At 39.0% G+C, this 16,169-nt stretch overlaps 1 protein-coding gene across 3 annotated transcripts in view; it reads right to left on the bottom strand.

Annotated features, from left to right (window-relative positions):
* Positions 1-16,169, bottom strand: part of MATN2 (matrilin 2) — a 113,402-nt gene extending 97,233 nt beyond the window's left edge. For all 3 annotated transcript variants that reach the window (XR_010917805.1, XM_067536996.1, XM_067537004.1), the window contains exons 1-2: positions 16,072-16,169; positions 10,807-10,983 (exon numbers count right to left, since the gene is read on the bottom strand). Coding sequence is in view for 2 of the 3 variants with exons in the window: in XM_067536996.1 (XP_067393097.1) it covers positions 10,807-10,942 (136 nt within the window). In the remaining variant the exon portion in view is untranslated. The remainder of the gene's footprint in view (positions 1-10,806; positions 10,984-16,071) is intronic.

Genomic DNA, 16,169 nt, shown 5'->3' with positions numbered 1-16,169 from the left:
GTAGGGTGAAGTGTAGCAAGTAAGTAAAAGGCACAGTTGGGGTCAAAAAGCACCAGGAGTTTGGCTGACTTTAGAAGGTGATCTCCTGTTCATTATGCCAGGGTCACATTGCCCCTTTCTTTAGCATGAAGAGGGGCAAGCCACATTGACTGATTTGCTAGGAATCATCCATAAGAGTTTAAAAGGCCAAGCTACACCATGAGCTCACTCACATTTTCTGGAACCAGAGCTTCTTTGATGGCTTTAACCTTCTCTTCTAGTGGTTGCAGTCCTTTTTCCAAAACACCATGTCTTAAATAAACCACCTCCTTGGCCATGAATACACATTTTGATCACTTACGTTGCAACCCGGCTTCCTTTGACCTTTGTAGAACTTTGTCTAGGTTCCACAGATGCTCCACTGCTGTCTGTCCTGTCATTAAAGCATCATCTAGGCATACCATGACATGGTGTGATCCAGCCAATAACTCTTCCATCACTCTTTGGAAGATAGCACAGAGGTTCTGAATGCTATGTGGGTATACCTATAGAGTCTTTTATGGGTATTGACAGTGACCGCATCCTGCAAGTCTTTATCCAAGACTGTTGGTAAGCATGCAACATATCTAGCTTGGTAAGGCTCTTCTATACGAGGAAAGGATAGTGCTCCCAGCAGGTAGTCTGGTTTGCAGTTTGTTTGTAATCACAGCATATTCGTATGGAGCCATCAGCTTTCACTACTGGCACTACCAAAACAGCCCATTCAGATAATTTCACTGGTCAGATAACCCCTGTGGTCTCTAACACCAAGTTCCTCTTCTATCCTGGCTTGTAGATCATAAGGAATGGGGTGGTTTTTGAAAAATTAAGGGCATGCAGTGGAATCTACACATATTTTCACCCTGAGATTCCAGAGTTCTCTCAGCTCCTCTCTAAAATACTTGCTCATGTTTTTCCAACAAGTCATTGATTGATCCTGAGCTCATGTGACTGTTTTTCAGCCCAGCTTCAAGGCAGAGAGCCAATTCCATCCAAAAAGGTTTGGCCCTGCCCCAGCTACTAGAAAGAGAGAGAGATGAGCCCTCTGGGGCCCATACCTCACCTTGACTTCTACTCTCCCCAGTGTAGGAATTTTCTCCCCAGTGAAGGACTCGAGTACAGCTCAAGTAGGGGACAAAGTCAAGCTGGGGAATGCATCAGCAATAACTTTGTATGTCTCTTGCCCCAATTCCGTAGCCACTGCTCCTTTGACAAGCTTCATTTTCATGTTCTGCCCATTCAACTGTAACTTGACTAGGATTGGTTCCTTACAAAAATCTGTCTGATTCAAGAAAGCATACACCTCATCTGGCTCCTCTTCTTCCAGTTTAGGGGCCCCTGCTGATGCTCCCCAAATTGTGTGTTCTATTCCCCCTTTTTTCCGGGTATCACCACACTGCCTCTCTTTAGTTCTACAGCACCTAGTCAAATATCTCTTCTTTTTACAATAAAGACACTCTCAGTCTTTATGCCTGCATGCCATGTGAGAATGATTATCCCACATCGATAGCATTCTCTATTCCCTCGAGCATTAATAGGTCTGGAGGTTGGACTTTCCTGCGGTGACTTGACCATCCCTTTCCTATCCCCCAACTTGTTGATCTACTTGGCGGACATTTGGGAAAGTTCATGAGTTCCTCTAGCAGCTGTGTCCAGTGCCACAGCTATATCCATGGCCTTTTGGAGTGTTAGGGTGGGCTCTACCAGAATCCTTTGCTGCATAGCTTCAATATTGAGGCCACAAACAATGTGGTCACGCAACATGTCCTCCAAACCATTTCCAAATTCACACTGGGCTAACAACTGGCACAGATTTTCCACAAATTGCAAGATAGATTCATTAAGGGCTCTGAAGCAGGAGTTAAATTTAAACCATATGACACTAATAGATAGTGTGGGCTCATAATGATCTGTCAGTGCTTCAACTACACCATCAAATGTCACTGTTTCAGGAGTTCTTGGATCCAGGAGATCATGAATCAGTCCACAGGTCTCACAACCCTCAACGCTGAGGATAAATTTCCATTTTGTCTTGTTTGTTACATCTTTAGCCAACAGGTAACAGCAGATGCATTCTGCATAGTATATCCATGTTTCTTTCTGAGGGTCAAATTCATTCACCCTGCCGTAGTGTGCCATTCCATTGAATGGCTGAAGTCTGCACCTCCATGCTTTCCTGGTACTCACTCAGGCTTTTCATGGTAGGTAGGCCCCTTCTCCCCGCTCTGGAAAACAGCCAGCCCCAGGAAGCAGTTTCTCAGGATCACCACAGCCACTTGACAGCACTGTGTCCACATACAGTGCTTTGCATGCGTCAGTCAGTATACCTCGTCACGCACATCAGCTCTGGTCTCAACAACCACTTCTTTATTAACTTACAAAATGGCCCCCAGGGACCAAGTAAACCCCTCTCCCCTCCCCTCAAATACATGTTTAGGGACTATCCTACAATTAATATCCTGAACCACCAGGATACAACAGTGCCAAGGAGGTAAAACTCTTGAGAGCTGGACAGATGTTTTCAAGAGATGCCCCTAAAACTGAGGAACACCTTACTACAAGAGATCAAGAGGAGGCCAAAGGGTGTTTTATGCTTCATTGTGTCTGAATCTTCTGCCATATAAGATCTCACTCTGACACGGGGTTAATTAACAAACTCCAGTTTTATCATGGCTGCTTACAATATAGCTTCTCCAGCCTCATAGCTTCTCAGACATTTCCCCAGGAGGTGTCACTTCCAAACAGTTCCCCACAGGAAACAGTATGCTGCCTGGAAGTGTCTGCTAGCACTTTCATATTCTTATATCCCTTCTCTCTTAAAGGAAACTGTCAAACTTCCCAGCAATAACTGATAACATAATCTAACATATTCTTTTCAGATGCTGACCATTCTTGTGGTTACTGCATTCTTCACCTTACCAGTTTGTCTAGCTATATACTTGTACAATTTGGAAGTCCACCACACAAACTCCCTCATATGAGCAGATCTTTTAACAATCTGCCCTCCTCTACTATGATATGGTTCACTGGTGCCTCCCTGGTGCTGTCTGGTCAACCAGTTTCTGGGCTTGATGTTGCTGGAGTGTCTGTTGAAACACCTTCTTCCTCCTGTCTTTCCTCTGGTATACTCCTGACATAAACTTTCAACAACTCTGGCTCAGGATTCTCCTGCTGAAGAATCCAAAAACATGTGTTGTCCATACTGTCCTTAGAGGTTTCTTGTATTTCCCTGAGGAGCCTATGATTTCATCTCACTGTCTGTCCATTGTCCATTTGCACTTGTTATGATCTTTAGTTTCCTGGTTGCATCATTGCAAATTTGTATAACTGCTCTCCATCCCCAAAATATGCCATTCTGTACACATAACTCATCTCTTATCTGAAACAATGGTGTTCTCTCTTTAGGTACTCAGTCTTTTGTCACTGGCCACCCCTGTAGGATCATGAGTTCCAATGTCTGCACCATTCTGTCTTGTTCTGTAATTAAAATGATTTACAATGACCTAGAAAGGTAGGCATTATTACTAATTTGTGACCATGCCTGGTGTGGGTCATAGCTGAGAAGGCCAAATTCAGGGCAGACAGATAAAAAAAACAGGGCAGTCACTCCCCAAAACTTGTGGTTATTCTAACACTAAAATTCACCAAGCCAGTAACAAAAGTGAGCTCCTGTATCACCGCACTGGTTAACAAAAAGCCAAAACTCAATCCCCTCAATCCAGCTCCTATCATCGCCCAGACATCTGGACTTTATGATGAGAGATTACTGAAAAACAGATTTATCATATATAAGATTCCTCTAATCCCAAAGGATCAGCCATTCTCCTAAATCAATATATATATATACTTTAGATTTTGCCAAATAACATGCTGTAGCCAATTCCTTTAGTAAAACTATAACTAAAGATTTATTAATAAAAAAAGAAAAGAAGAGAGTTATTAAATGATTAAAAGAATCATATACATTACAAGTGATTTCAGAGTCTGTAGATCAGGTTCATAGCCATGATGGTAAATCCGCTCTCTTACAAAAAGTCTCTCTGGATCACCCAAATGGATTGGGGGGGTCATCAGTCCTTTTTTGAAAGATTCCTTTTGTTAGAAAATCACAGTCCAGAGGTGAGGAGCAAGATTGAAGACAAAGAAGTGATGTCACAGTCTCCTTTTATACATTCAGCCCAAGTGCATGGAAAATTACTGGCAAAAGATGGAGTCTTAAATGACATGTCCTTACATGACTTGCTGAATCATGGGGCAGCCATTGCCTCAGGCTTTCTCCAGCACTGGGCAAGCTGATTGATGACCCATTAAAGGACAAGCAGGCTGGCTACTTGAATGCAAATCTATCTTGGGGCGTCACTCAAGAAAGCAATATGTTTGAAATACAAGCACATAGTGAATATTCATAATATCATATACAAAGATGATACATGGATTTAAATAAGATAATACTTAGACTATAACTTTTCCATTGATAACTTACATGACATTCTTTGTACAAGATTTACTGCAATTTTGTAACAGTAGTACTGTATTAGTGAAATTAGTTATATTCCTTTTCATATTGAATCACACCATTGATGTGATAGGTAGAATTAAAGTACTTAAAATAAATGTCCTGCCAACGGTCTTATATTCTTTTTTCATGATTCCCTCTACATCTTTTTAAGAAATTTTAAAAAGCTATTCAGAAATTCCTATGGTCACAACAGAAACCACAAATCAAAAAGCATTGGCTGAAATGTCCAGTTGAAATGGGATGCCAGGCGCTATTAGACTTCAATAGATTCTACAGAGCAACATAAACTAGACCAGTACTGGAATGGTTTTCTAACACAGAGAATCCATCATGGATACAGATGGAACAGAAACTAGCAAACCCAATCTCATTATATGATTGTGTGCTAGACTTGTATTCCAAAATTCTGGCAACCCATTATTTAAAAATGCACTTACTAATTGGGCATAGGTGAAGCACTTGACCTAACAAAAGGAGCAGATCTCAGTAATATCTAAAATAAAAAATAATAGTGCTTTCAAACCCAGGATGAATATGGAAATTATTAGATGTTGGGGAAAATGTCACTATGAGAAGTGAAAGGATTTCTTTAGGGATGGACAATCTTAAAAACAAACAGATGTAGTGGATATATTTAAAAGTGAGAGAAAATGTGCAACCTGAGAAAATGTGCAACTTGAGATTGCTTATGTTATTAAAAAACACTTTCAGAGAAGAAAGGAACCAACAAAATTATCTGTACTAGAAAATTTCATACATAGGTTTGAAGTGTCAGGAATCAAGTTTATAGCTAGAACGTATAACCTCATGACTGTTTTTAAAGGAGAAATGGCATAAAGATATTAAGTCAAGGAGTGCAGACTGTAAATATGAACTAAAAGAATGGAATGGGATAATACAGACGATAAATACTGGCTCTACTACTTGCCAAATAGTGCAAGTTCTGTACATTTTAGTTTACAAAACATATGTTTGTCCACCTCTATATAAAAAACACATAATATTGCCTCATATCTGTATGAAATGCAAAACAGTCAGGCCCTCTTTCATATACATGATATGGGACTTCTGGATGGAACAAAAATTTTGGAAAATCATCCAGAGAGAAATAAAAGAAATATTAGCGATAGAACTCTAACAGGATTTAAAGACATCTATTAGGAGTTCATAGAATCATAGAATATTAGAGTTGGAAGGGACCTCAGGAGGTCATCTAGTCCAACCCCCTGCTCAAAGCAGGACTAACCTCAGCTATATCATCCCAACCAGGGCTTTGTCAAGCCTCAGCTTAAAAACCTCTAAAGATGGAGATTCCACCACCTCCCTAGGTAACCCATTCCAGTGCTTCACCACCCTCCTAGTAAAAAACTTTTTCCTAATGTCCAACCTAGACCTCCCGCCCTGCAACTTGAGACCGTTGCTCCTTGTTCTGTCATCTGCCACCACCGAGAACAGCCTAGCCCCATCCTCCCTGGAACCCCCTTTCAGGTAGTTAAAGGCCGCTATCAAATCCCCCCTCACTCTTCTCTTTTGCAGACTAAACAAGACCAGTTCCCTCAGCCTCTCCTCATAAGTCCTGTGCTCCAGTTGGCCTGTAAGTTTCATATTGGGAATAAGCAAACTACTCCTATTCTTGCTATTTATAGCAAAAGCAGCAATCTTAAATATGTGTACCCAAGCAATGATTCTTAGTGTAGGTCACTGAAAAAAACTATTAATAAAATATATTAGAATGGAAGACTTACATTTTATGAAAACACTGCCAGACAAACTCACCAAAAATGGATAAAAGTAATAGTGTACTTTGTACAGGAAAACAATACAATAGAAATACTAAAATCTTGGAGATGCTTTGATATAGACGTAGTAATCATATATTTATAGGATAGTCAAGAAGAATATATGCTAAGGATAATCCCTCTTCCCTCTTAGTTTTCCTTTCTTTCTATTCTCTTGAGATGCCCCCCACGCTCAGAAAACATTCAACTTCCCCCCAAAAACCAAAGTTAATATGAATGATCACAGACACACACACACACACATATATATGCACCCATCATGTTAAGGTTGTATTTAAATAATTTTGGGGAGAAAAAGAGGGTGAAAATGGTAATGATATAACAAGATATGGTCAACATACAATATGTTGCTTAATGCTGTTAATTCTGTATTAAGATATGTTCCTGTACATATTAAGACAAAGTAATTGTAATGTCTTAATGTCAATAGCTTAAAATATCAATACATAAAATCTCAACCTTCCCCTCAAAAAAAGAAGGCCAAGCTAAGCTGTTTTCAGGACCAAATATAAGATAAGGCAAAATAGGAACCATGTTTTCCTGTGTCTCTTCCTTAGAACCCTGTGAAATTCTTTTACGTTTGTAATTTGTCATTTTATTTTTTGGGATTTTCTTGTTATTTCTTTAAAGTGTTGTTTTATTCCTTTTTATTACATTTACATTAATAAAATACCTCAAATGAACAAATATAAATAAAAACAGTGTATAAACCTGGTTTATCTATACTACATCATTTTATTAAGCATTATTCATTATTCTCCGTCTTGAGACACTCACCAATCTCAGTTACCCTGCCTCCAACAATACCACAGAGAGTTTCTTGAAATTTACCCAGTACTGCAGCCTTCAAATAACCCCCACTTCTCCATCCCACTCAGTAAGACAAAACCCATGTGATGCCACAAATCTTCCCAACCCTTACAGCTTCTTTCTGAAGCTCCCCCCATCCCAGTCCCCAACTTTTTATCCGCAGGGCGCCCCATCCCCCCATATATATTCCTATCTCCCTTTGAACCTCACTCCCTAAGACCCCCATCAGTCCCAAGGAACCTTTCCCATCCCCCTTGTGTATTCCCCCTCTCCCACTGAATCTCACCCCCTTCCACTAATCCTGCTCCCGGGGGATGGGAGGCTTACAGGGGAATTGGGTTCTGTCAGGGAGAACCGGGCCAAACCTGAGCAGCACTGTGACCCCATGTGCCAGGTTGCAATGTGGGAGCTGGGAGTCAGGCCCAGCCCCACAGGACAAGAGCATCAGGAACCTCTGCAGAGGGGGGAGTTGTTCATTGTATATCATTTTGCACATATTTTGGGGGGGATTTTTGGTGGTATTTCACAAATGCAAAATACACACAGCTCTACTCATCCTGCTACAATACTCATATGTTATAATTACCAGTTCTATGAGCCATCCTATCTTCTTCCCCCCAATCTGCAAGGTCTTACATGACCATGCATATCATAGTTTAAACATAACGAGAGAAGTTCATATATAACCAATAACATTTTTTACAGCAACAGCCACTTTGAAATATTTCATTATATTGATTATATATACACAAACACACACACACACACCCTTATTCTTAATCAGTTCAATAATAATACATTACTGTATACTTGTTATAATTAATGTGTTGTAAAAAACTTTAAAGAAAAAAATATATGTAGTGCTAAGAAAGTGAACTGGAACTAAAGTGATTTGATAGCTAGGAATACATGATAACTTTATGGGGAAAAAAGCTTGAAATTAAACCAATTTATACTAGTTCAGCATGCATGGACCAATTCCCGAGAGTGAATTCCAATAACATTATTGCTACTCAGCCCTTGCAAACAAAATGTATTTCAAATCTTTAAAAGAAAATAAATAATAATAATTTTAAAAGATAAGTGGAGCAAAGTAAGCAGTCAAGAAAACAAAAACAAAAAAAAACACAACATATTCTGAAATGTAGGAGAAAGATTGAGGTGAACCAAAAAACAAGTTAAACACCATGGGTCATTCCTTCTGAAACCATTCTTAAACACGCTTCTTCTAATAGATCTAACAAAGTATCCTGGATCATCAGAAAAAAGTTCTTGCTTTATACAGGTACAAGCCTTTTCCTATGATAGCTATCTGATAGCATTTCATACTTACGGTTTTTCATTAAGTCTAGATATTTATCAACCTGTCAAAATGGCAAGGATGAGGAACAACAGAGGTTAAAAACCCAGCCAAACATGTTTCACTGAGCCAGACTCCTAAGCACAATTTCCTCTGAAGTCGGAAAGATAAAATAGCAACCTTTAATAACATATAATGTTTCCCATGTAGTTGGCCTAAAAGAGTTTAATCCTTCAATAAATAAACCAACAACCTCTTCAACAAGAGAGTGCATCAGTAGAACATAGATGATTTCTAATAGTCCAAGAAGATTCTCGTTTCATTATGTTTTTTTTACAGATTTTATTTTAATATTTGTTTTTGTATATTTTAATTCCTGTAAAAGCACCTAATACTGTAAGGATAAGTAATTTACACAAATCAAATTATTTAAGTAAATACATTTCTTCCTCCTTTCAAATGTCAGAGCAATTTTATGGGCTTTGCTTCTTCAGGAAATTCTGGTTCACTATGCCATTTGGCATGTGCAAGATACAAATTATAGCAGCTCTCACTGAGAGAATTTTTACAAGGCATTCATTAATGGTGGAAATGCAAGACATTCTCTGGTCTAGCCCATGAATATACATGACAACTTGGAATCAGACCCTTTGGTATCTGCATCACATTACAATTAACTGAGTCCCCCACCTAGAATTCGATAGCTCTTGGACCATATAATATATATATATATATATATAGTCATTTATTTCAGAATTTAACTAACCGCTGTTTCTCTAAATTCACTTAATAGTTTCTAGATTTCAAAGAAGCCCTGTTTTTCTACCCCATGCAAGTAAGATTCAGACAGCACTAAAGTTTCATTTAGTATAAAATAAGGGTGTTTCTTTGGTGTTCATAAACTGGATGAATTTTGGAAAGCATATATCAGTGCTAACAAGAAACAGTCCCAACAAGAAATGCGTCCGTAGTCCACAACCCACGATGGCTCATTGGAGAATATCTCCACACTGACAAAACTCAGGTGCTCCTTTCTCTTCTGACACTCCAGCCCCACAACCAAACTCAACACCCACTTCTTCCACATGTCCACTGATATCCCCTTGGTTCATTAAGGTCATGCTACATGGTAGACCCAGGGCGATAAATGAGAATGTGTGTGTGTTGGAGGTAATCAGGGGTTTAGGTTGGAGACCAAGGCTGCCCAGTGCAAAGACAGGCTGGCACCAAAAAAAAAAAAAAAAAAAAACTGAAGTAGCTAATAGATTTGAGCAATTCCATCAGCTAAATTTGGTGAAATTCAGTAGGTTACCATGAATTAATGGAATAAATCTGTGTTTAATTCTGAAGTTTCAGAAGTGACTTATATCCATGATATTATCATGCATGGCGGCAGTGTAGTTTGCGAAGATGTAATGAATGGAGCTTAAAAGAAATGCGAAGGGAAAAATGGGCGAAATTTCTGAATAAACAGTTTTAAGTGCTTCTTTTGCAAAAGGAAACATTGAAAAATCATACAGAAAAATTAGTTGTCCTCTGAAGAATTATTGTGCCAAAGCGGGAGTCTAAATTCACTAATAAAGTATAAAGTACAAGGATTTTAGTTCTATTTTAAGAGAGAATCAAAATGCAACCTTGATTATACAGTCAATTTCTGTGGCTCTCTAATATGCCAATTTGCAATTCATCCACTGAGTTAAGTTAGACTGTGAGTAGTGGAACACTACCCTGCCTGACTCATGACCTCCAATAGATGAAAAAGATGACGAGAACACTATATTATGAGGTGGAATCCATGATCAATGAAGATGTACTGGACAGCTTTATGTATTCCAGCCTCCAGCTAAATGTCAGTCTTCACAGCTTCTCAACATAGCAGGGGAAATCTCTACCCATTTGAAAAAAATCAACATAATGAAAATGAAGGGATTATAAGTGAATGATCTAAATTGGAGACTAATAAATCATGTTCATCAGCTGTAAATTAAATCTGGCACAAATTCCCTCAACCCAACACACACATACACAGCTGGAACTTGCTAAAAAGTACAGTGTTAAGACAGCTGTGACAGGACCTCACGTAAACATCCTTTCTCTAAACAGATAAGATAGGGTCTTTCTCCAATGCAATAGTCCCATACCATACATTTATTTGAAGAGAAAACACACCAGTTAGAAATAAATTTCATAGGTCTAGCAAATGGATAGCAAACTCCTTCTCCCAACAAAACTCATAAATCTAAATCTCTCTCATCCCCCCCTGCAGATGACTCCCTTTGAGTATAATTATCTCAGTCAGCATCTGGTCAATAAGCCATGCATTTACAGTTTTTGTGTGAGGGAGGTTTATTACAACTCACCGAGTAAAGTACCTCGTGGGTTAGCATCATTTCTTTGGCTTGAAAATGCTGCTGAAAGATGTCGCTCGCTGGCGGAAGCACTGAAGAGTAGAGTTTGTCCAAATAGCAGTAGGAAGTATGTAATCATTTTCTTCATTTTTGTGAAGTAAAAGCAAGTGGACAATCAGGGATGCAAAACTGTGACAAAGAAAAGACATGAACTCTGATTAACCAAACTATATGCACTTTTTCTGTACTTATGGCAGCCACCCTGCCTTCACTTTCCCCTTCTGTCACACACAAACACCCAGACACATTAATGGATATGAGAGTCATTTTAAACTAAAGAAGGGTCTACATAATTAAGTAATCCCTGTTAGTAGATTTCAGCTTGGCCTTTAGGAGACTGGTATAAATAGATGACCTTCATAGTTGACAAATAAATCTACTCCTAGGTCATTCACAAGAAACAAATGAATGGAAGTCTAGGAAAGGTACTTTCACTCTGTGATTCTACCACTTACTATAAGTGGTTTGGATAAATTCAGCCCAGCTGCTGGACTGGACTGGCATGAATGATCAGTACAGTAGGCTCACAAATAATATGAGCAGTCAGCTATTTTGTCGTAATTCAGGAGAGTAACACAGAGCAACTCTTCCACTAGTTCTGTGACATACCGAATCCCAATATTCTTAGCTATATCAAATTAACTGGAATTTATACTACAATTTTTCAGAAACAACATGAGCAAGCACACAAAAAATTTCATTAGTAGCAATTTTTAGTCATTCAAATTTTATTAGGGAAATTTTTACATAATCTAACACATACGAAAATCATAAATATAGCTAAGCATGTAAGCAGGTACACCCCAGAATACATTGCATGTTGTAATATCATGCATACAGCACACAGTCAGACCTACACCAAATATGTTTTCAGTTTGTATTTGTATAGTTTAATTTTAAACTATAAGTGGTAAAAGAAAAATTTGGAAAGATTTTAGAACCTTTTAATTCTGAGTTTTCTCTTTAAAAAATCCTATTTGACTTACCAATAATATCTGCTAAACCACTGATATTTTATTTGTATGTTACAATAATTTGAGTGTACCTCCTACTTAGATCTCAAGATCTTCACCAGCTTAATCACTCAAAAACAATTATAAGTTCCATATGTTGATACAGTTCAGCAAAAACAAAACAAAAACAACCTCAGTGATCAACTAACAACACCCATTAAAAAATTTACCATGTTTACTTAACATGTTCAACATTTCAGCTTCCACATTACGTCATTGGCCTTTGTAAATGTCATAGTAACACTTGCTCACACTCACTCAATTTAATTATCTAATGAGCTTAGTGAAAGTGTTAAGTATCTTTTCTTTGAGAATACATTTCAAGTTATATTTTATATATCACTTCATTTTCTACAACTCTAAAACATAAGAAACAATAATATAGCATCCGTTAGTTTCTAAGGCACCCATCTTTGTGATCTCTGGACCCATTATTATCACATTGGGTAATACTGACAACATTATTAAAAGCAACTAATGATCACTTCAAGAATTTCAGAAACTTAAAGTTTTCAGTGATCTTGGAGAGCAACACACCTATAGTATGGTTCACTCTGCACAGTTTCCACTGAGTACAATTTACCAAGGGAGGATTCTTATTTTATGATAGCATCAACCTCCCTGTTAGTGATTTTTCTTCAACTGCTGCTTGGACAATAGATCTTTTCATTAAACTTGTTATTTTGGGGCAGATTCATCTGCACTCCCTGATTATGGGTTTGTTCTAGACATCAGAGTTTCCACAAAGTTACCAAAATAGTAGCACTGTGGTGCTGAGAAATTTAGTTTTGTCTGCTCTTAAAAGGCACTATATTTTTAAAGTGCATATTATGTGACATATAATACAAGTGGGCTGTTTAGTTTTGTCTCATGAAGTACAGCTACGTAGTTACAAACTGAAAGCTCTATTAAAAAAAACCAAACACACTAAAAGGAATCAGCTTATCCATCCTGCCCCCAATGCTGCTAAATCAGGTTGAAGAAAGGGTGAACCGTACACCATCATCTGCCTAAAACAAAGGGTTCAGGATATGTAGTACTCCATTTCAGATATTTCTTACTTACAATAAAAGCAAAGTTGAACTGTGAGCATGCTTTATCAGTGAGAACACTCTGTCACTAGTGTTCTGACTATAAGTGAAATAGTAGCAGTTGTTTTTTTCTCCTCACCTGGGTAGAGTATACCAATTATGCTAGGCTCTTTATATCTGATTTAAAAAACGAGAATTCTGTAGCACTTTAAAGACTAAAAAATTTAATTTCAGCAGGCATAAGCTTTCGTGGGCTGATTAGTCTTCCTCTAGTTTGTATAAGTTGCCTAAAATGCCCTTACTATTATATTTTTGGACCTCAATCCTGCACACAAGCATGCATTATTCTTTATTCATGAGTTGTCCCAATGAAGTCATTGGAACCAATTACACAAGTACTGTAGTTAAGCATATGCGTGTTTGCAGGATTAGCGCCTCAATTGCAGCCTCAGATAACCACTTGATGTATTTTCTTTCTTAAAATATTAACATACAAGTGAATTAGATTTAATTTTAATAATGTTTTATTTAAAAGTATACACATAAATATACACACATAATTATATATTATATAAAGCCAAATTTAAAAATCTGTATCTGGAAAACACACATTTGAGGGAAATAATATAGAATATGATTAAAGCTGTTTTCAGTTTCAAACATTTCAGTTTTCGTAGAAAAATCATATGCATGTCTCACTATGTCCATTATTAAAGTCCCTTATCCCTAGATTTGTTGGGATTTGTTAAGACTATGCCTTCTATCATAGCGCCCCTTATTAGCACAGCCATACCACACCACCACATGTAATTTTTTCCAATCTCTCAAAATAAACAGAGTCAGGCCTGTTCACTTCTTGAATGGTGGCCTAAGAAGAAAAGCCAAATATTACAGGAAGTGCTTTGTAAATCAGGAGGTTGCATTCTTCCCCTCTGAGTTAACACTAACCTAATGTCCAGCATCATGTTACAGGTCACTATGATACTGAAATGCTATCTTCTAAAACTGAGATCCTGACCACTTGTGGTCACTGAAGATCCCACTACAATTTTCATTAGGTTAGAGAGTAACATAAACTGGCTAATTTCCAGTTTAACTAAATATATTCTGTCTAACTTACATTCCCCTGCCATTTCAACTGGCTACAGTGTTCTTCAGCACTGTATTGTGAGAGTCCTGTAGCACCTTAAAGACTAACAAATTTCTGCGGGCATAAGCTTTCATGGGCTGCAACCCACTTTGTCAGATGCATCTGCCGCAGAAATTTGTCATTCTTTAAGGTGCTATAGGACTCTCATTGTTTTTGCTGTTTACAGACTTACATGGCTACCCCTCTGGAACTGTATTGCTTTTGTGGTGTAAAAACAGTTCCTATGTTTTACCTCAGAGGTGACCACAATTCAGCGATGAGATGTGTAAAGAGCTTAAGGATAATATATAACCATAAGATATTAAATATACTTTTTGGCAACTACTAATTATTTAAACAGTTATTGTGAGGTCAAATTTGCACCCAAATTTACATTAGTAAGTAGTAGTATTAAAAACAAATTTTTACAAAACCTAAGACCAATGTAAAGGTTAAAAGTTACATAAAATACTGAATCATGAGAATGGCCCACAAAACTGGGATATTAGTCTTACACAGCTCATAGTCATATTGAATATAGGATAGAGCATGAATCACTTCATCCAGCACTGAAATGTAGTTATTTCAGGGAAGAAAGGTATGTCAGTTGTTTGACAGCACACAAAAATGAATGGAATACACTTATATAATGTTCCTCTCCTCCTCACCCCTCAATATTAAACAACACAGTTAATAGCAGAAATTAAAAATCTGTGGCTACTCAGGACTTCATAGTTGTCACAATGTTCCACACTATCGCCACTCAGAACTTTACAGCGGAAACTAGGGACATAACTCAGATTCTCCTACTACAGCAGCACCAGCTCCTACCACCTGAGTTCAAAGGAGAATCTCCTTCAGCTACAGTGAAGTGTTTACGACAAGTTCTGAGACTATCCAGGAGAAAACAATGAGGCTCATACACATTAGCCCTTTCAGTACATATAAAATACAGTCATAAGCATAAAACAGAGTTTGCTAATGGTGTTTTCAGGCGTATGGGGGATTCAGTGTGGCTATTTTCTACTGCTCTAAGGATAGTAGCAAGGATCTGGTTTTCCATAAGAGAGGTGTGTACCTAGATCTTTCCAGTGAGGACTCCAAGCACCAATGAATTTTCTTGCTTCTTCTATAAAAAGGTTTGGCAGAATTTGAGATTTTTTAAAAAAAATAATTTCAACTGACAATATTAATGTTTATTTTTAAGCATTTCTTTCTGTTTTTATTGATGTAAAAGTTCACAGTTGCCCAAAATTATGGGTTGTAACAATGTTTCCCCCCTATTTTTATCATTTATATTTTCACAGTTGTGGGAAATGATGGGCAGGGCTCCATGCTGGGGGAGGAGCAATGACAGTAGGGGTTGAGATTAAAAAGCTAAAGCTTTCTAACCCTCACAACACAAATTGTCAATAGTGCATCGAAATAGGCATAGCAAATATCCTTAAATCAGACTCTAAGAAGTTCTCAAGCAACATTTTTCTTACTTTGCCTCTCTGTAAATATCAAGTCTCCTCAATGGAAATATTATTCCCTCAGTTGGTGTGTGTGGGTGTTTGTGTGGGTGTGTGTGTTTGTGTGAGAAATCCAAACAAACTTGACCCATACACAAAATCCTACCCAAGCCTGGTTATAAATCTGGAGAGCGCGCCTCAAAACCAGAAACGGGCAGTGGCCGCAGGCTTCAGTCGGGAGCTAGATCTCCAAAACTGTCCCAAGAAGCCCTGGAAGGTCAGGAGCTGTTTGGACCCAGCCCTGCCCGCAGCTCTGGTCAAACCACTGCCCTCGGCCAGCCCCGCCTGTGCGCGCCCAGCGGGCTCCTCCGCTGCCTGTGCGCAGTTTTGCGCTCCGGCGGGGGCGCTGCGCTGCGCTTGCAGGCTGCCTCGGAGCCGTGCCCCGCCGCCGCCCGCAGCGCCTGCCCGCTGGCTGGGGAGCCGCACAGGTCGCCCTCGCAGCTCCAGCGAAGGCGCCATCCGCGCGCAGCCCAGCGCTACCCGCGCAGCTTTGGGCTGGGTTCGCGGCGCCGGGCAGAGACGGCGCTTACCTGCGGCGCTGGCGAGGGGCGCCCGGGCGGCTGCAGCCTGCGAGTCTGGGGCAGGCGGAGGGCGACAGCCGGGGCGCACTGCTCGGAGCCGGTGAGCG

This window comes from Emydura macquarii, unplaced genomic scaffold, assembly GCF_026122565.2.
Source record: "Emydura macquarii macquarii isolate MOO-44397 ecotype Brisbane River unplaced genomic scaffold, CSIRO-AGI_Emac_v2 contig_383, whole genome shotgun sequence".
NCBI lineage: Eukaryota > Metazoa > Chordata > Testudines > Chelidae > Emydura > Emydura macquarii.
This window is presented reverse-complemented; position numbering and strand designations above follow the sequence as displayed.